The sequence below is a fragment of the Aspergillus pseudonomiae genome (genome assembly GCF_009193645.1).
Source record: "Aspergillus pseudonomiae strain CBS 119388 unplaced genomic scaffold BDV37scaffold_177, whole genome shotgun sequence".
Classification (NCBI taxonomy): Eukaryota; Fungi; Ascomycota; class Eurotiomycetes; order Eurotiales; family Aspergillaceae; genus Aspergillus; species Aspergillus pseudonomiae.
In genome coordinates, this window is record NW_022476169.1 from 1 (window position 1) to 20,252 (window position 20,252).

General features: G+C 46.3%; 7 protein-coding genes across 7 annotated transcripts; 6 read left to right on the forward strand and 1 right to left on the reverse strand.

Annotated features, from left to right (window-relative positions):
* Window positions 1–123: 123 nt before the first annotated feature.
* On the reverse strand, window positions 124–1,867 carry BDV37DRAFT_277124 (E1-E2 ATPase-domain-containing protein; the record flags this gene model as incomplete). Its single annotated transcript, XM_032085689.1, has 4 exons — window positions 124–260; window positions 1,042–1,223; window positions 1,285–1,550; window positions 1,634–1,867. 4 exons carry the CDS (start codon window positions 1,865–1,867, stop codon window positions 124–126), a joined length of 819 nt encoding a protein of 272 aa, XP_031934484.1.
* A 385-nt stretch (window positions 1,868–2,252) lies between these two features.
* On the forward strand, window positions 2,253–5,002 carry BDV37DRAFT_266333 (cation:proton antiporter). The gene is made up of 10 exons (XM_032083905.1): window positions 2,253–2,343; window positions 2,450–2,476; window positions 2,546–2,556; window positions 2,644–2,879; window positions 2,936–3,142; window positions 3,194–3,319; window positions 3,367–3,417; window positions 3,464–3,584; window positions 3,655–4,189; window positions 4,242–5,002. The coding sequence occupies exons 4-10, from the start codon at window positions 2,843–2,845 to the stop codon at window positions 4,635–4,637; spliced, it is 1,473 nt and encodes a 490-aa protein (XP_031934485.1). The 5' UTR covers window positions 2,253–2,343; window positions 2,450–2,476; window positions 2,546–2,556; window positions 2,644–2,842; the 3' UTR covers window positions 4,638–5,002.
* Window positions 5,003–7,085: 2,083 nt separating this feature from the next.
* On the forward strand, window positions 7,086–8,428 carry BDV37DRAFT_65960 (kinase-like domain-containing protein). Its single transcript, XM_032091026.1, has one exon. The coding sequence runs from the start codon at window positions 7,199–7,201 to the stop codon at window positions 8,375–8,377; it is 1,179 nt and encodes a 392-aa protein (XP_031934486.1). The 5' UTR covers window positions 7,086–7,198; the 3' UTR covers window positions 8,378–8,428.
* Window positions 8,429–9,254: 826 nt separating this feature from the next.
* BDV37DRAFT_65926 (uncharacterized protein) lies at window positions 9,255–10,791 on the forward strand. Its single transcript, XM_032091025.1, has 6 exons — window positions 9,255–9,476; window positions 9,535–9,655; window positions 9,709–9,845; window positions 9,922–10,108; window positions 10,184–10,435; window positions 10,497–10,791. The coding sequence occupies exons 1-5, from the start codon at window positions 9,440–9,442 to the stop codon at window positions 10,368–10,370; spliced, it is 669 nt and encodes a 222-aa protein (XP_031934487.1). The 5' UTR covers window positions 9,255–9,439; the 3' UTR covers window positions 10,371–10,435; window positions 10,497–10,791.
* BDV37DRAFT_66038 (cation transporter) lies at window positions 10,454–12,259 on the forward strand. Its single transcript, XM_032091027.1, has 6 exons — window positions 10,454–10,823; window positions 10,876–10,990; window positions 11,049–11,102; window positions 11,154–11,763; window positions 11,815–11,858; window positions 11,913–12,259. Exons 1-6 carry the CDS (start codon window positions 10,613–10,615, stop codon window positions 12,157–12,159), a joined length of 1,281 nt encoding a protein of 426 aa, XP_031934488.1. The 5' UTR covers window positions 10,454–10,612; the 3' UTR covers window positions 12,160–12,259.
* Window positions 12,260–12,912: 653 nt separating this feature from the next.
* BDV37DRAFT_277127 (chromate transporter) lies at window positions 12,913–14,643 on the forward strand (the record flags this gene model as incomplete). The annotated part of the gene is made up of 4 exons (XM_032085690.1): window positions 12,913–13,152; window positions 13,201–13,322; window positions 13,385–13,950; window positions 14,000–14,643. 4 exons carry the CDS (start codon window positions 12,913–12,915, stop codon window positions 14,641–14,643), a joined length of 1,572 nt encoding a protein of 523 aa, XP_031934489.1.
* A 5,039-nt stretch (window positions 14,644–19,682) lies between these two features.
* On the forward strand, window positions 19,683–19,863 carry BDV37DRAFT_266351 (uncharacterized protein; the record flags this gene model as incomplete). Its single annotated transcript, XM_032083906.1, has 1 exon — window positions 19,683–19,863. A coding segment is annotated over one exon (181 nt), but the record flags the coding sequence as incomplete, so codon positions are not given.
* Between the last annotated feature and the right edge of the window lie 389 nt (window positions 19,864–20,252).

A 20,252-nucleotide genomic window follows, 5' to 3' on the forward strand; every position in this document is an offset into this window, starting at 1 on the left:
TATTTTCCAGAATCAAGCTGCGGTAACTATCTGTTATTGGAACTGGCAAGGATGAGTCATGATCCCAAATGATAGTCGTGCATGCATCGATGATACGCTCAACAGCGCCCTTGGTAAAAACCATCAGGTGTTCTCCTTGCGGGGTGACCTTAGAAAAGATGACAGACATCTTTTTGACGGTAGAATCAAAAGGAAACTCTGCCTTTTGGTGCCACACAGCACCTCTGCCTTTAGTCCATCGGTCGCGATTCCAGTTAAACCTCGAAGCAAAGACTTCGATAGCAATCTCAGTGGGTTCGCCTCGAGCATGCCACTCTCCATCGTCGGATTTATAAACATGCGACAAATTAGCCATAGATGCCACGTCTAAGAAGTCCTCTAGTTGACGGTTTCCCAGGATGAGGTCCTCTGGTTTCCCCACAGGCTCTCCTTCCTTTTCAACATCAAAGTGCGCAGGAGACACCGGAGTGAACGTTACGTTGCCGACAGTGGGGTTAAAGGGCTCATTAGATATGCCGACTGAGTAGGTGCCTTTCGAGGGAATCCAGGCCTTTTTAACAACCATCTTGCCCTGAGTCAAAGTACCTGTCTTATCAGAACAGATATCTGTCACTGCCCCAAGCGCCTCGAGAGAATCAAGCTTGCGAACAATAACATTCCGCTCCACCATGCGCTTCGTACCGACAGCCATGGTTATAGTAAGGACGACTACTAAGCACGCGGGAATCATACTGAGACCAGTTCCGACTGCATATAAGATAACTTCGTTGTTGTCACTAAAGAGATTGGCAGCCATTACAACGATAGCAAAGAGTACAGCGACTCCGAACAGTATAATGGCCAATTTTGACAGCTTCCTCTGCAGTGGAGTTCCAACATTGACACCAAGAAACCGACCGACAGCATCAGTACCCGTCAGCGTCCATGCCTGAACATACCAACGCTTCTTTGTCTCTCCGTTGGGTCCACGCTTCACCGGGCGCTTCTTACTGTTGCTATCTCGCAGTGCGGCAGCAATAGAACCGATCTCAGTGGACATACCGGTACTGAAAACTACACCACGCGCGCGACCGCGAGTGACGGTGCTAGAGCTATAAGCGATGTTCAGACGGTCTCCAGGGCCAGTATCCTCCTTAAATGTAGAATCATATTCCTTCTGGACTGGAAGGGACTCTCCCGTGAGCAGGGCCTCGTCTGTCTCGAAGTTCACAGCTTCGACTAATCTAGTATAGATAATTAATCATTAACCGATATTGAAACCACATAGACACATGGAAGATATACCTGATGTCTGCTGGAACTGTATCGCCTGTTCGCAATTCAACCATATCACCAGGAACGATCTCCACTGAAGGAACCGCGAAGGTCTGGCCGTCCCTAGACACTGTACCGGTAGGCGAGCTCAATGAATGTAATGATTCCATTGTTTTTTCGGCGGCATACTCCTGGAAGAAACCCACGATAATATTCAAAACGATAACAGCGGTGATAAATCCGCCCTCAATCCACGATTTGATACCGAAACTAACGGCCATGGCTAGTATTAAGACCTATAACGACGAATTGGATCAGACTCTGGGAGCTCTTATACAACGAAGAAGGGATCAAGGCAAAGAAAAGTGGGTCCCTTAACTAGCATCATTGCGTTGGCCACCTGGCGGATAAGAATTTTGATCACGGAGACTCCTTCACCTTCTTCCAACTTGTTGGGGCCATATTTGTGAAGACGTTGTTTGGCCTCCTCAGAGCTCAAGCCCTCTTCGAATTTGGTGCCTAGTTCGCTAATCACAACGTCATAGGGGAGAGTGTGGGCTGACCGGCTCAATGGGTATTCTCCAAGGCTAGCGCCAGGGTCCTTTTCGACCATTATAAAATATAATGTATTCGTTATGCCTCTCTGCCCAGTATGGATCCAAAATCGGAAACTGACCGCGTGGAAGAGTTAAAATAGTTCATCAAAGTGACCGAAGGCCCTTTTTAAGCCATCCCGGCCAGGTGAGAGCCTTTATCAGAGTCCACTCTTTAGCCTTTGTCTGGATTCAGAGCGAACCTTGGCTAAACATGGACGTCCACGGTCACTGGAGGGAAGTGCGGAACTTGGCGCCTAGAGACTACGCCAAGGATGTGGGTACTCTGAAAGTACACACCGGATTTGTTAACGTGGCAAATGGGGAATCTTGGCAGCATCAACCGGGTATCTACCTGACACAGTCCTACCTCTAGCCAACTGACTCGGCAATCAACAGTTATCACCTACCGGTGCGGTGAAAACAACAACAATTCGCTCGAGTGCCTTGAGCTTATCTTCTCTAGATGAAGGATACTTTCTAGCCTGCTATGGGGGTTCGCTAATCATCTCATTTTCTTGGTACATCCTCTCTGATCATTATTGATCAACGCTTAGTGAAAATTTTCAAATAAGTCAATAAATATTTTCATAAGGCAACAAAAGGTTCCAGCAACAACTTCTCAACTGGTATGCTTTCTTTGATATATTTATTAATGAGCTCCTGGACTTTACTATTTCCGTGCCACAAATATTCAGATAGGTGTCTCTGGAATGGAGAGCATACGTTTTTGTAGCAGCCATAATGCTAAGAAGTTAGCAACGCTGAATAGTAGCAGACATCTTATTTTTCCAATATTCGACAGCGGAGGAAAGACCCAGCCTTACTGGGCGATTCGTGGTTAACCATGCGTGGGGCTACAGTTAACCACTAAACTTGCCAAAGTGCACGTGATATGAGTCGAATGAGGTTTGTCTGATCCCGAAGAATCAATTCTTCCTGCTGTCAAATCTTCCTACCATTCTGGTTCCCTAGTCAAGGATATCGACGTAATTATGGCAGGTGGTTTCATTGCCTACCACGAGCCCGGGAGTATGTGTGGAGCACTTGATCTGTGGCCATATAGACCATGCGCTGATTGTATGCAGTTGTCGAAATCCTAACAATTATCTCATTTTTCTTTATTCTCTCTTTGGCAGAATGGCTTTCCTCGAAAATGATCCGTGCTGGCATCATAGGCCAGATTGCAGTTGGAATAATATATGGAAAGCCTCTGGCTGATATCCTTCCGGCGGAGTGGCAGAAAACCTTTCTCTCTCTCGGATACGTTGGCCTGATCCTTATTATCTTTGAAGGTACTATTTCCTCTTTACTGCGCGAAGCTTACCTTACTGATATCCGTACAGGAGGTCTTGGCGCCCGTATTGACCTGCTCAAGCAAAACTTTGTCCTCAGCATGGTCGGAGCGATTACAGGTGTTTGCTTTCCAATCGGTCTCTCCTATCTCCTACTTTATCTCGGATTTGGATACGGTAAGATTTCCTCTTCCGCGATGTTGACAAAGCTGACCTTTCTAAAGGCCCTGTGGAAACGTTCATTATTGGCGCAGCACTCTCTGCCACTTCTCTGGGTACCCTGCCTGCGATTGAATTCTGTTTTACGTGCTAATGTTTCAGGCACCACGTTTGCTGTTATATCATCGGCTTCAAGCACAATAAATCTTGCTCAGACTCGTGTTGGTTCTGTTCTTGTCAGTGCGGCTGTCATTGATGACGTGGTTGGCCTCGTGATGTCTAGGTCAGTCACCATATCATTTGTGACTTATCCCATCATCGAGAACTCATGTGCTAATTCTAAATATCAATAGCGTCATAGGGAATTTGCGTATGATCCAGGAGGACAGTGATATCAATCTTGGCTGGCTTATTGGCCGCCCTATAGTCGCCTCTGTAGGTATGGCTCTTGTCACTCCTATCGTCACCAAATTCTTCTTTGCACCCATGTTTCGGCGGCATATCGAATATCACTTTGCACGCTTCGACCATATATCGAATATCGTTCTCATGGTTTTGGCCCTGTCTGCATTCATCAGCATTGCTGCCTATACCGGGACATCGGTACTCTTTGGTTCCTTTCTTGCAGGCACATTTCTGTCGTATATACCAAGCAAGCACCCCGAGGGACCGTTCGTCGTGATGAGCCGTGAAGAGGGCGAGCGAGAGACTGATAAGAGTCCGACGTTTATTCACACATTCGAGCGCTACCTGTTGGATGTGCAAAAGTATCTCATGGAACCACTATTTTTCGCAAGTATGGGATTTGCAATACCCTTTGTGCAGCTTTGGACTGGGAAAAGGATATGGAGGGGCATCGTCTTTACACTTCTCATGATATTTGCGAAGGTAAGATTTACGGGTATTCGATCTTCCTTTGTTCTCTGCTCATACTTTACAGTTCATTGTTGGAATATGGATACCATTGTGGGATTGCGTATTTACCAGAAATGTACCAAAACGAAAAGCTGGTCCTATTGTACAAGGTTCTCCCGAGGGAGCGAACTGTGACCGCAACACGGGGAAATCCGACCGTGAGAGAACTTGGCTGTCCGGTCTGCTCTTGGGCTCTGCCATGGTTGCCCGTGGTGAAATTGGCCTATTAATCATTGAAATAGGCTATAACAATACGTCCTATGTAACCCAGGAGGGCCTCATCACGGGTGTATGGGCCATACTTCTTAATACGATTATCGGTCCAGTCATTGTCGGTCTGCTCGTCAAGTACTATGGCAAGCGGATAGCGGAGGGGCAATGGGGATTGCAAAACCACCCGGTGCCTAGCCTGGGACACTAGGCGAACAAGGATAAAAGTACAAAACAATGATCATCTCTAAAATTTGTTATGGTTTGTTTGATGATGTCTCGCTACGCTATGGATGGTCTGCTAGAAGTTAAAAGTGTATTCGGTTCTTGTTGGATCTTTATGTTTCTGTTGGTAACGTACTTGGAAGCGAGCCGCACCTGTAAGCCAGCCGCACCCCTCTGATTTCCATAGAAAATCGTCTCGTCTATTTTCAAACAACAATATCTCAACCAATCCAGCTTCTATCTGCTTGAAGGTTTATATATAGCTTAATATATACCGGAGTAATAATATACTAAATTAAGAGATCCTTTTAACTTTTAGTTACTAGATAAAGATACATTATAGCATATATTATAGTATATGGTCAGGATTTATATGTTCTCAGGCATCTTTTTTATTTATACTCAATTTACGTATAAAGAGTACCGATATTAATAAGATACTCTGATTTCGAACTAATATATTTAATAAAAGTTGAGATATTGTTGTTTGAAAATAGACGTTTTTCTATGGAAATCAGAGGGGTGCGGCTGGCTTACAGGTGTGGCTCGCTTTCCGAGTACGTTATCTGTAGCTGATTAATTTGGTAAGACCGACCAGCATATTCGCCAGTCTCGTCTCTAGTGGACTGAAATTGAGAGACCATGAATAGAGGCATTCAATATTCGCTTCCATCAGCTCATAGTTAACGAAACTTCTTTATTTATAAACATTGCAAGTACACAGGCTGAACAGGCTCCGACATTTGTTTGCCACATTAAGGTGATACAGTCCCTCATTGACATCCAATAATTTGCGGAACTTTTGCTGAATATCATTTCCGTGGATCGTTGCCTTACTAGGCAGCAGTTTTACTGGAAACCGCACCCCCCAGTCTCGAGCGGAGTCATAGGAGTCAGCTTGGCTCTGACCCCTGTTGTGGTTAGTCCATACTCTCGAACGAAAACATCCTCCTAGCCGCAACCACAGCTTAATCCATAATCCTACTACATATTAAATTCTCTCTGTTAACTGTAGCCTGCCTATATAAAAGTTTCATCCCTGGATGTTTGAGCTTATATAAACAGTATTGCTCGCTTCTGAGATAATTTCTTTCGTTTTGTCAACCGATGCTTATTAACGGGGACAAAAGGGCTTGCGAACCCTGTATCCGCGGCCACCGCGTCACGTCGTGCAATCATCGTGGTATGCTCAAGTCTGAATCAGATGACGTTTAGGCAATACTAAAAGATCCAGACCGCCCACTCTTGCGCATTAATAGAAAAGGCCGCCCCCCCTTAACCTGCTCGAAATGCAATAGTACGACTTGTGCAAGGCCAGAAGAGCACACTAAATACAGAACTGCTTCAAAAGTAGACGTGCACCAAATATACCCCAATAGACCCACCATATCAAAACACCGCACCCTAAGAGGGCAAAGAAATAATTATCAACAAAACACGGTCAGAAACTCACAATCCTCAGTGCTATACTAATGATGGGTTCTCCTGTCTCCTTCATAGAAATCTGCTACGCGATTGTTTCGCCAAAGTACCACTTCCTTCGTGCCGATCGCACCACGCCCAGCTTCCACGACAGGCCCAGCCGATGTTCAAGGCCGTACTGGCCATTATGCCGCGCCTAACGGCTCCGCAAGGCTGACCGCATCGAAGAAATCAACATCCGTAACTTCCTCTACATGGGCAGACTGTCACGACACATCTTACCAACAACCGCACTCCCAGCGAGTTGACTCCACGATCGACCCCAAACAGAACCAAAACGAACCTCCATATGCTCCAATGTTCTTACCACATCCTGCATTTTCGATGTATGATTTTAGTTTAGCTCCCGCCATGCCATTAAGTGTAATGAGTGCGGAATTCCTGGATTCCAGACCGGTAGGAGGATGGCATTCACGCACTTCTTCAGTTGGCTATCCGAACTCTCACGAATGAAGTGGCTTGGCTTTGGCTGGCTGGCGGTTCAGTTTAGCCCGCTAGAACATCGGCTTACGTATCGTTGGGATCCCTGGGGCAACAGCATACTCCTGACCAGTCAAGTCTGGGTTGTCTCGAAAGTAGAACTGGGCTATGAAAACTTCAATATTACAGATGAGCCATATGATTGTTGTATTTTATTCCCCACTCTAGTATGTGCTTCGTGCGTTTGGCGTACCGAGAATTGACAATCACTTACATCATCCAATATCGAGTGCATACTATAAGTAGAGTTCAGTTGGATGCTCGTGTAAGTGGGGTAGGTTTATCGCCAAGAACTGCCCGGGTTGCAATTTTGCCGATGCACTTTTGGGGGGAATTTATTCTTTATATGTTTTCTTAGGCCTTCCGTTTTCATCACTCCATGGAAAAATTTCTCATACGCCCGATTCATAATTTGCGTGTCTAAGGTACTGATTCTGTTACTCCTCGACCAAAATACATTTTGATCTTGTATCAAGTCTGTTCTCTTCCCCCGCAGCCTGACTGCTTTAACTGCCACATCCGCAAGGCTCGGCTGCCCTCCACCCAAATGATATTTCGCCTTGCGTACTACCGTGAATTCTTGGAATGCCGGGGTGTCTTCAGCCCATTTCACAGCTATACGCGATCTTACTTGAAGCCCTGACATTTAAACGGGAATCTAATAGCGATCCCAGCCAAGCACTGCTGACCCAAGATCCAATCATTCAGGAGGTACTGGAGCTAACTGAAGGTGAGATTTCAATGGCAAAGGACCCGAGCCGGAGGAAAGCTCCTCGGAAAAAGCGATTTGCACAGACCAATGGGGAACATTATCATCACTTGGATGCCCTAAACTTCAGGAAGTCCCTTTCGCAATGGGACAAGGTCAGAGGTTGGCTATGTCCTGGTAGGAACACCCAGCGGCGACAAACTGAAGCGGAGCATTGGATCGGGAATATTGGGGATGGAGAACACATTTGGGGTAATAGTGCAGGGATCATAGCCCAAAAATATGGGGAGATCTGCAGAATCACGGGCTCTGGCGCCTTCGGAGTGGTCCTGGTCCTGCATAAGACACGGATTTGTAACCACCCCATTGACCGCTACTATGCCTTGAAGGTCTTTCGTCACAAACCCGGTCAACCGTTGGCGGAGTATCAAAAGCGAGTGAGCGCGGAATTCTCGATTGCTTCCTCATTACAGCACCGGAATATTGTGCAAGCGTTCGAACTCCTCCCCATTGGTACTGATAACCTGTGTGAATGTATGGAGTATTGTTCTGGTGGAGATTTATATTCTCTCCTGGTTGTTTCTGGCCCCTTAGAGACGGCCGAGGCAGATTGCTTCTTCAAGCAGCTCATCCACGGTATCTGCTACATGCATGAAATGGGTGTCGCTCACCGTGATCTGAAGCCGGAGAATCTTCTCCTAAGTCGGCGTGGCTGTTTGAAAATTTCTGACTTCGGTAACGCGGAATGTTTCCGGTTCGCGTGGGAAAATCAAATACATATGTCGAGGCAGCGCTGCGGCACCGGGCCATATATTTCTCCCGAACAATACCACGACGAAGAGTTTGATCCTCGATCCGTTGATATCTGGTCGGCCGGTATTGTTTATGTAGCTATGAGGACGGGGAGGAATCCGTGGAAGACCGCAAATGAGACAGATGAATGTTTTAGGGACTATCTCGAAGACCGCCGGGTAGGTCTAGGGTACTTCTTGATTGAAGATATAGGCCATGTCAGGTTATCCACCACCCCTTTCGTGATATTTCCAGACCGTTAATTCTACAGATACAGGAGCGAAGCCGGGAAGTTCTATACTCTACGCTAGATCTTAATCCGCTGGGCCGGCCCACAGCAGCCGCAATTCTTACAACTCAGTGGTTAAAGGAAATCGCTTGTTGTGAAGCTGCTGGCTCGGGACTCCACGATCAGCTGCCTGGTCCAGGGAGTTTCCAAGCCTCCGAACAGCCTTCTGCGGCAGAACAGCTTTGCGCTGGCCGGGGAAGTGATTCTATACCAGTTACGAAGGGTATGAGGGACCACCTTGCGGATAGAATGCAGGGTATTTGAGGAAGAAATGGTAAGTATTTTAATTGGATGGATGAGTGGGGGGATTGACTGTAAATTGTGACACCTCGTATGAGCTGCCATGCCATGTCTCTTTTTAGAAGCTTTTAGTCAGATGGGCACGTCTGATATAAAATACTACAAGAGACTTTAGGGTGGGTAGCGGGGATATTACTGTAATCTGGGAAAATGGTCCTGTAATACCTGACTTATGATTAGACAGCATCGGGTTATTGGTCTGGTGTATACATGATTTCCAGAGGTGTTTTAGCGCATGCTCACTTCCCCATTTGGAGTTCCAGAAGTAGATTGGACCAACTTCGATTTTCTGGTCGTTCCACTGTTGTATATGCCAAGAAATTGGTAACAAAAGCATGCCCTATTTGTTGCGGGAGCCGCGGTTAAATGTAGCCTACGAGTGCAAGTATCTTGTTGCCTATCTTTCACCGACGGAAACAACAGAAAGCAGAGGGTAGTGTAAAAGCCTCTGTCCAGTGATTACGAGAATAATCTATCACACGGAAGCTGAATTTGGCACTTCTGCACAAATCGGAGCAAAGGGTGTGTAATGGGGTGAAAAGATCAGAATGCTCTTCCCATACCTTCTCGGCGGATTGGCCAACATAAATCCCGCATCCGATTCCGTCCAAGGTCGACTCCCGAGTATTTGAGAGGCAGTTGCTGCCACGAGTGACCTAGAAAACCCCTTGCATACATACCCCCGGGCAAGTACAGGGCGTGTGCGTCTTTGCCAGCATTCTTGCTCCCGCCAGCTATGTGGAAGCCGCACCTTAACTTTATCACGTTGCATTGCAAGTGCAAGGAACACAACCAGCAAAGAAAATTCACTTGCTAACTCCATCGAAACAGATGCATATATCATCTTTCTCAGCATTTTAGCCTTAGTCGTTGTCTATCCTCAGAGAAATTTGAGAGCGGTCGATGCCTACTTCTTTGGAGCCAGCGCTTCAACCGAGTCTGGGCTCAATACGTTCGTATCTCGCTTTCCCAAGCGCTATGCAGCGATCTGACTGACACTTGCAGCATCGACGTCAAGGAGCTCAAAATATATCAACAGGTGTATTTATACCTAATACCTACTCTCGGTAACCTTGGATTTATTAATATCCTGGTTGTTCTCGTTCGATTGCGTTGGTTCAAGAAGCGTTTTGAGGCTGCCGGTAAGACCACCCCATCTTGTTGCAAGTTGCAAACTGTGTTCACTGACTGAAACCGATCGTATTTGAATTAATGCAGCACCTGACCTCCTGGGATCCAAACCGCAAAATGTAGTCAATGACCCCGACCTTGAAGAGAAAACCGTTGGCGACCGACAAGATATGGTCAAGAGCCACAAGTCGTCGGAACAACCTATTGATTCGGATGGACAAGGTAACAGACGGCCTGTGTTGCCCTCACAAGGTTGCATCCCGGTCTTGAATAGGTAAGTAGGATTACGGTAGATGACCTTTGTTACCGAGGCCTTTATTCTAATGGGACTCGTCTACCTTGGCAACAGATCCCCAGACAACGTATCGGAGGGCCAACAGGTCAATGTGACCACTGTCGAACCGCTACGTGCGGCTACTGTATCTTTTGCAGAGCATGTAAACACAGATAGCAAAGCTCTATACATCCCCCCTCCCTGGGCGAGGGATAGAGGTATTTCGCAATTGGGGATTGACCTGGCTATAAAATGTTGCTGACAGATGCCCTTTTTCTGCAGGATTCCCTATCCTAGAAGTCTGCGACAGTGAATCAGGCGACCTAGGTAAGTGACTTTTTTCTAGGTAGGCAAATTGGCTGTCTAATATTGGTTTTCGATTGTGTAGATCTCGATAGAGCCAAATCTAGCACGGCAGATTCCCTGGCCTTGGACCCCTCTCGCCGATATTTGAAGCACAGACTCTATTCTACAACTATCCCATTGGAACGCATTGCTTCCAGGATGTTCACGATGGATCCAACCCCGAGTCACTGCCAACCGGCTCGGTCCTTATCGCGGACACCGCTCTCGAAGGATTTGGCTCTTCCCAACCTCTCTTCCAAGGCGACTGTGGGTCGGAACTCACAGTTCCACAACTTGACTGAAAGGGATAGAGAGTTATTGGGGGGGATTGAATACCGTAGCTTGAAGCTGTTGCTTAAGATTGTTACATGTAAGATATTTCTACTTATAACACGTATTGATCTGGAATGACACACCGCTAGCCTATTTTTTCGGACTCCATCTATTCGGCGCCATTTGCCTCGTGGCTTGGATCCAGCACGCTGATCCCAAATATCGGCAATATCTCGAAGAATGTGGGCAGGGTAATGTGTGGTGGTAAGTGAAAGTAGGACTGAAATACGGTTAGCCTGCTTACGCCTTTCGTTCTTTGCAGGGGATTCTATTCGGCGCAGACTATGGTAAACAACCTTGGATTTACACTCACTCCCGACTCGATGATATCTTTTCGTGAGGCTACATTCCCAATGATCCTCATGAGCTTCCTCGCTTACGCCGGAAATACATGTTATCCCTGTATGCTTCGACTTGTGATTTGGTTGATGCTCAAGCTCTGTCCAAAACAATGGTCGGCGAATGAGCCACTGACCTTTTTACTGAAGCATCCCCGTCGATGCTACACGCTTCTATTTCCAAGTCGGCCAACCTGGGCTCTCTTCGGTATCTTGTTTGCTATGAACTTTGTGGACATTCTGTTGATTTTAGTCCTCGACCTTAATAATCCCGAAGTTAACAGTCTTGCAACTGGTCCTCGGATACTAGCCGCAATATTCCAAGCGGCTTCTTCACGGCATACCGGAACATCGACCTTTAACTTAGCGGATGTAAATCCAGCAGTCCAATTCAGCTTGGTAGTCATGATGTATGTCGCAGTTTTTCCCATCGCAATAAGCGTCCGGGCGTCGAACACATATGAAGAAAGTTCCTTGGGGTTGTATCCTTTCGAGGTTGAAATCGATGAGAGGACAGGTAGATCCTATATTATGACTCATATTCGCAACCAGCTCACGTTCGATTTATGGTATATCTTCTTGGGAATATTCTGCATTTGTATTGCCGAGGCTGATAAGATCTCGGATACTTCGATTCCAGTTGGGACCCTCTTTCACTCCTGTGTCGGGATATAAGCTAACCAGCTCTAGGCTTTTGCTGTTTTTCCAGTTCTTTTCGAGGTAGTATCCGCCTAGTACGTATTACCCCCCTCCTTCCATTAAAAAAGTGCATTCTAATTCCTTCATAGTGGCAATGTGGGTCTCAGTCTAGGTTATCCAACAGTCAACACGTCACTGAGCGGACAGTTTACTACATTTAGCAAACTTGTGATATGTGCAATGATGGTACGAGGCCGCCATAGAATGCTACCGTACGAGCTAGATCGTGCTATACTACTTCCCAATGAGCGGCCCTCGAAAGATGACAGAGACGAGATATATCATTGGCCAGAAGTTGCGGGACCTGCGAAGCTCACTCGCTATCACACCAGCTAGGGACTGCTGGGATTATATTCCCACCTTATTTCGCACGTAAGGGTGTCTCGTGCACAAAAGCCATCATGTGTTCTAAATTAGGGCGGTTCTCCAAAGCGCAGTAGATTTCGCCCGATTATACGAGAAATTAAACATAGTATACAAAGTGCCAGAGGGATTCAATAACAAATCCTTTGCCTTGATTATATTAAGTGGAATATATGAATATTCTCACCACCAGCGGACCCAAGCCAGAGCCCACTGAAGCGGCTATTCTTTCTTCGCTTTCAAGAAGACTTGTGATGCAATCCCACTTAATGACACTAGGCGTACCTTGGTCGCAAGTTTCTGCATCGAAACGTAATAATGCGAAGACTAACTCAGCGTGTCTTACTTAACTTGTATCCTATCATACAAGGGCATCATTTCTTGCCAAGTGGGTATTTCGTACACTGTAAAGTAATTCGGCGAAACGAACCTACCCCTATTTCGGGACTTTCCTAACCCGAAAAGGAGCCCGAATGTCCATGACCAATTAGATTTCAACAGTGACATCTACAATGCCAAGATTATAGCTGAAAGCAGGTGAACTTCCATCCTTGGCAAGCACGAGGACCGTGATCAACTCCGTATTGGACAAACATAAGAGGTGATTTGAACCTTGAATTCTGTCATGTCCCAATACTTATAATCTTGAATCATCCTGGATAATTCCACTCCATTATTGTCTGTAAATATGTGACTGTCGCCCATTTATTCATGGGCGAATCTAACATGCTCCTCCTCACTTGGTCGCGAATTGCCTCGTCCCTACGAGCACTAAACCGAACTTGGCGCAGTCATGCGGGAGCAACCGACCCTACACGCGCGGAAAACCCCCTATTCGGTCGCCTGAGCGAAGTCGTTCGGTATACCTGGTATCTAGGATTCACATCGTTCGGGGGACCGCCTGTTCATTTCCAGATATTTCACGCGCGGTTTGTCGAGAAAGAAAAATGGGTCGATGAGCAGACGGTAGGTACTATTAATGTGAAAGGTATATTGTGGGGCTAATGGGTCTAGTACCAAGAACTCTTCGCCATATGTCAGGGTCTCCCAGGACCAGGGTCAACAAAAATGTTGTTTTGCTTGGCTTTGCTCCACGCGGGGTTTATCCCTGCCTTGCTTGCATTTTTCCTCTGGTCGTATGCGTACACTTTAAATTCAGCTCTTCTGATTCAGGATAATGAACTTACCAACCCACTAGTCTCCCGGGCGCAGTTGGCATGTATGCACTCTCTCTCGCCGTGCAACGGATTGATGAAACACTTCCTGCTCCAGTTTACGCTCTTCTCTCCGGCCTGAACGCCTCAACTGTAGGCATCATTGCTCTTGCTGCTGTCCAGCTAGCTGAAAAGGCCATCATTGATAAGATTTCCCGAATCCTGGTAATCTTTGGCGCATGTGCTGGCCTCTGTTACAGCGCTCTCTGGTACTTCCCTGTTCTTATGGTTGCTGGCGGTGTTGCTACTGCACTGTGGGATGGGCTTGTGTATCAGCAGATTTTGAGGGCAACGAATGCGTGGAAAAATAGAAATCGCCAGCCCGAACCAGAAGGTGATGCTCCCGATTCAGCAGGCTTGGAGCATATGGCTGCGAGAAATTTAAATCGAGGACCGGGACTGGAATTGCTGCGGATGAGAAAACCAGAGACAGGGGCTTTGCCACAACAATTAAAGAACGCCCAGGCCTCAGAAGGAAGGGAAGAGCCCCCGTCACAAGATCATGCGATTCGTATTCGTGTTGGAATTACAATTTTCGTTCTCTTTTTCAGTATGTCCCATTGTAGATTTGGAATGACGCTGTTCGTGCGCTAATCCAGAACTCGCAGCCTCCTTTATCGCCATACTTGTCTCAAGAGCGAAAATTTCACTACCCCCTTTGGCCCTCGATCTCTTCGCAAACATGTACCTCGCTGGCACTGTGATTTTTGGCGGGGGCCCAGTTGTCATCCCCTTGCTCCGTTCCTACGTTGTTGACCCAGGCTGGGTCTCCAGTCGAGACTTCTTAATCGGCCTCGCTATAATCCAGGCCTTCCCCGGACCAAACTTTAACTTTGCAGTTTTCCTCGGTGCACTCGCTCTTCGAAGCACATCCTACCCGACAGTCTTTGGTGCGTTCCTTGGTGGATTGGGAATATTCTTTCCTGGAATCGCACTCGCTATCGCGATTCAGTCCTTCTGGCGTGTTCTACGGAAGCGAAAGTATGTTATTGATTTCCTCCGCGGTGTTAATGCGTCGGCCGTAGGATTGGTCTTTACAGCTGTGTACCGGCTTTGGGAAATAGGGTATTTGAGTCCGGGGGAACTCGATGGGCAAAGTCTGGCGAAAGAGCCGTGGTGGGTTACTGTCGCCGCTGTTACTTATGCTGAGAGTGCGTGGTTCAAGGTTCCTCCTGCGGTCGCGATTTTGCTAGGTGCTGTGCTTGGGTTGTGTTGGTATGGAGTCGTTTCTCCTGCGTGGTGACGGATTGCTGATATTGTGGATATGCCCGAAAACTCCTCGGGAGCTGGGCATCAAGAGATTTCAACACTCTAATACAACTGAATGGATTGTGCAATATGAATATAAAAGATGTCGTTTTAGAAGAGAAAATTACTCCCCTTCAGAGCGAAAGTAGCACAGATTGCGGCTACGTATATAACTATCCATTCGGCCCTCGTGCTTGAACTCGGCCCCAAAATGAGGAGAAGGATAACTAGTCAATATTTTAAGCTAAATATATACAAAGAGAAACGGGTAATCATTAAGCCAGAGACTACAGTCACCTGAATGCCTATAGGTGAATATTATGCACTGTATTCTGATGGAACTTGTCTCGGGAGTGAGGGATAGAATCAACATTAGAACCAGGGTAGTCGGGCGTGCGACCCTTTCCGCTTTAGATTCCTGTGGAATGATTGGCTAGTCAGGTTTAGCAACTCTCGGTCTAATCAAGCAACATTTTGCAGTGGCCTCTCTCCCACAAGCCAATCAAAATTCCATTGATTATGCGTGGTACCATATTTTAAGCACCAGTCTAGTCATAATCTTAGGAATTCGCTCACTGCCACTTTAATATGCTCTTCTTAAAGCCAATAGACAATAGTGTCATTACAGACAGCCAACATAGGAGGTGAATAAAATAAGCCCTAGGGGTATGGTCACTGGTGGTAAGTTAGGATCTGCCAAACTAGCTACTGAAGCTGAGGAAAACAGGGATGCCTGAGAAGAGAGATGACGTTTTCGAACCTTCCTGATGTTCGTCTTTCAAGTCACAGTTTCCTATAACTCACTGCATGGGATTATTTGGGAGCATTCGATTCTATCCCCATTATGTACCACTGTATCGTCCGAAAACCACACAGGTCTCACTGACAGTTAGGTTTGTTGGTCGACATCCGATCTTCTGGAGTATTAATCGTCCCGCCGAGTACATGCGTCGCTAACCCGTTCATTCTTCGCCTTATCGTGCTCTCATTCTGTTCATCTTGTTAGATCCATCATGCTGTTACGTATATTTCGAATGAGATATTTTACTTTGTTAAATGAATATATCGTACGTTCAGGACAATGTAGACCTTGGGTTTAATTGCGAACTATTCCAGTTAATATGGGCTTCCTGTGTCCTGGACACAACCTTCCATAGCAGAATTTGTACTCTGTAGCCATCCTGATTTCACTTGAAAAGGCCATGCATTAACCAAGGATCAGATGAAAGCTCTTTTGCAGTGGGTCTTTCATCTGGTAGCCAACATAACATTCGTCGGAGAAAGCGTAAGAAGTCGCCCTTTTCATCACCTTGGAGCCTTTGTTCCAGAGCCTCGAGATTATAATCTGGAACGCGAGCTGCGCCTTTTCATTTACCTGATATAGGAATCGAAAAACTGTCAGTGTCAGGTTAAATCCACGCTTACAGAATTATTCATGAGTAAAGGACTGAACAAACCATTTTCATCCCAAAACTGGAGACTCCGTTCGCTCCCAGCGAGCAATTCAGGAGGGGCACCTCCTTAGACTTAATTCATGCAGAGTTGATTACAGTCAGCGCACCTTCCTCATCAATAATGCCGTGCTGACACTTACTACATTCAGGATCTGAAGATCCATGAAGAAATGATCAAGAGAGAGTTATCTGAGATACAAAGCCACCCCGAGCGCCGCAACATGATTTCAAGACATATCCTTCGGTTGAAAAGTATGATATACAAAACTGTTGATACCGAAGAACCCAAATCACCAGATACTCCTTTATAACAGCTAAATCACATCTTACGCTAGCCAGTGTATTGTCTACCAATGGATAAGAGCCACAAGCGGCAGCAGAAGATCGAGCACACGAGCAAGAAGAAGCAATCGAGGCGCAGGTGCCCCGCTCATGGCCATCACGGGAATCTGGTAATGATTGGAGGAAGCTTTCACGGATCATGAGGTCCAGCTATACAGTTTCTGGGATACGGAAATGTCTCAAAGGGCGTGCCTCTGTGTGTGCTAAGGATATGTCCATGACTGATGGTCTCTTCTTTGCCATCGCCAGTCCATATCCCATGCTTCAGCTTCAAGAAATATTCGGTGTCATGCGCAGAACTGACAAGGTCCTCCCTTTTGTAAAGCCTCGTACAATCGACACAGCCTTGAGGTTTCTTGACAAAGGGGAGAGCTCACAACTGGTGTCCCAGTTTGGGACCAGGTTTTACCTTGTGGCTCTTGGTCTTTATACAAAGAGAAGGAACGAATTACAGAATCACAACCCTCAAGTATTTACAGACAGTGAATCACTCAAAACCATTGTTACAGAGATATACCCCGATCTGGAACGAGGAAGCATAGCATTTCAGAAAGTGACGTGCAGCCTTCAAAACAAACTGTGCTCGGCTAGTAATTGAGGTAGAATGGCTAATCGATACGGCCCCGATCTTGTTTGTTTCATCCCTTGGGGAGGCGAGTTCGGAATATATCATAAAATGTATATCTCAAACACAAGAGGTTGTGTTTATAGGCTAACATTATAGACAGCGTTCAAAGGCTCCCGGAAAACGATTTTGATGATTTTCTTAACTTATTAGATGAGAAGCGAGGCTCTTTTCTACGCAAGTATACTAAAATGATACGACCAAGATTTCGGAGCCTCTTGAAATCACGCCCATCTACGCCACTGCAATTGGAGGTAACAGATTCGGCGATTATCAAGAGAAAGATGTTCGATTCCCAAAACTTACCTGATATTCTCAGACCCTGTGATAGCTCGGCAGAGTAGAGCCATGTGATTATAAATTGCCGTGTTTGTATATAGGGTTACTGTAAAGCTTGCATGAATGTGTTCTATTAGTGACAAATGATTCGTCAATCCATCTGCTTCAAGACCTAACTCAGAGTCAGGCCTACTGACGTGCCTATCGCGGCTTTCGTAGTAAGAATTCTCGTCTGCAAGTCATCGGTAGCACGACATCGATGCAATTAGTTGGTGTACTTATTATAGCCAAGCTTTTCAGCCAGCTTAAAAGGCTCAATCTCATCGTTCCAAAGTCATGGAGGGTGTTACTGCTCCGCCAAAGCCACAGTATACTTCCCATAAAATGTATCTCTCACGCTCTGTGATACACATGCCCGTCTGCTACATGTGACCGACGGTGCCTCAAGAAGATTAACATAAGGCATACACACATCTAGGAAGATGCTCTTGTTCCGCTGGTCCCCATGGGATGGTGGGCGGCAGGCCTAGGAATGTCCTAACTAGTATCTATGTCGTTAGTAATGTGAGAAGCGGGCAAATCGTAAAAGTAGCAAGGGACGACAGTAGAAGTCAAGGAAGAAATTGAAGACTCGGGATTCCCTGTTAGTAGCGGTAAGTTCGCGTGCGTGGAAGTAGACAGCCGCTTTCAGATTGGCAAGAAATCCCCTTTCCTTCGTGCCTACAATGGACTATGGGACTTGGATGCCGTAGGTATGTGGGTTGACTGGGCAATCATGAATCGGCTAATCATCTGATTGCTATTCTCGCCAGAAGATGCGTAAATAGTGACTTTGCGGGTCTCGAAGACCCCACAGTTTTGTCTGAACCAATCGCAGCCGAGGTGTTGCCCTGCAGCCCCTTCCTGTGTGACCCGCTCGGAGGGTGGCATTTCCACATCGGATTTACCTCTCCAGGTCGTATTGCGATGAAGGTAGACCACAGGTTCCCTCGAACGGCTATGCTTCGTGTTCCACTTGTGTTACAAGAACCGTCTAGCACGGTAAAGAAGGGTAGGGGAGTGGAAAGAAGTATAGTATAGGAGGGGGGTTGAAATTACACACACACACACACACACACACACAATTTATTAACGCCCGGCGGCTAAGCCGGAAGAGCAACTATCAGTAATCTACTGTACTGTACATGCCCTAATATACGCCGTGCCTCCTTAGAGCCCATACATGATTACTTTTAGCATATGTTATCCTATCTGTCAGTATCGTAGGGGATTCTTGTAGGTTGGTAAGTTTGTTAGTAGGCTGGCTTGAAGGCGTTTCTTCAAGTATTCAACATCCTATTCTCAGCAGTTGAAGCACGCCTACCGTCTCCGGCACAAGGTGGTTGGTATGATTTCGATCGGGAGGAGTGGGTGATTGGTGTTCGTCTATAGGGTCACGCGGCGTCGAGTCGGCCCGTGGCGATTGCAAACCGTATGGAGGCCTGTACCGCTTCAGTTTGGAGTCCAATTTTATTCATTTGATGGTGACTTTCCTCCCAGGAAGAAGGATATGTTGCCTCTGTGGGTGTTGGTACATGCAGCATTTCGGCCCGGTGTGCCATCCATTTCTGACACCGAAAGAGGAAGTGCTCTATGATCTCTCTTGCTTGTCCACATGTACATTGATATGTCTGCGCAACATTGATTCGGTAGAGGTACCCATTTAGTCTTGCGTACTTTGTCTTGCTGTGGTCGTTAACTGGAGATTTCGAATTTTAGCTCTAACCACGCCCTGATTAGATCAGTAATTAATCAACAATCCACTAGTCCTTCCAACCAAGCCTCTTCGCCACAAACTTAACCGCATACACAAGCTCCAACAAAACTGGAACCTCAATAAGCGGCCCAACAGTCGAAGCAAGTGCCTGATTACTTTCTGCCCCGAAAGTAGCAACAGCAACAGCAATCGCCAACTCAAAATTATTACTAGCAGCAGTAAAGCTACCATTGGGTCCCGCTAACCTTTAAAAATGGATGCTGAGGGTTTGATTAGCAGTGAACCTAAGCCATGTATTCATTAATTTTATCTGAAGAAGGGCTTTTGCCATTGCTGTAGGTGGAGCACCTGCAAAATCTTCGGCAAGAAGGCCGAAGATACCCCATACATCAACAGTTTCCTCTACTCTAAGACTCCGGGCAATGTGGCAAACAACCTGGATATCCCTAGATTTACGTAAAGGATCAGGCTTTTGCAGTATGCTGTTGCCAACGCCCGCTGCCAAGGTTAGCCTCAACTCACAAGTTGTGGGGAAACGGATACGTACCAATTTCCACCTCTCCTTGTATTAATCTGATAAATCGCAGCAGGCCAGATCAAAAGAGGCCACGATCGTTGGTGACCCTTTGATTGTTAAAAAGATGATTGATTATCTCTATCGTGAGGACTATGATGACACTCCCGAGCTCACCATCGAAGAACAAAACCGAAGCTCCCCGGAGCAAGTGGGTACCACCGGTATGGAAGGCAAGATATTAGAAACGAAGGTCATGATTGGTGAACACAATGATCCCACAATCTCTACCTGGAGCACTGAACAAACCAAGTCACATATCAATTCATATTGTTGCCGACAGATACGCCATCAATGGACTTATGGACCTCGTTAAGAAAAAGATTAGAGTTAATCTAGCCATCAGTGGAAAGACGCTTCCTTTATTCAACTTGTTAAGTATGTCTATGGGCCGCATGGTCCTGCAAATTCAAATTTGCAGGATACAGTAGCAACATTTACCAGCCGACATATTTCTACTTTCAAAGAATTTCAAAGCTTTCACGAAATCTGCAAGAAGTCCCCTCGTTTTGTCACAAATTCTCAACTTTGTTGATGGAAAGGGTGGTACAACTGGAGACGGAATTATGGTAGG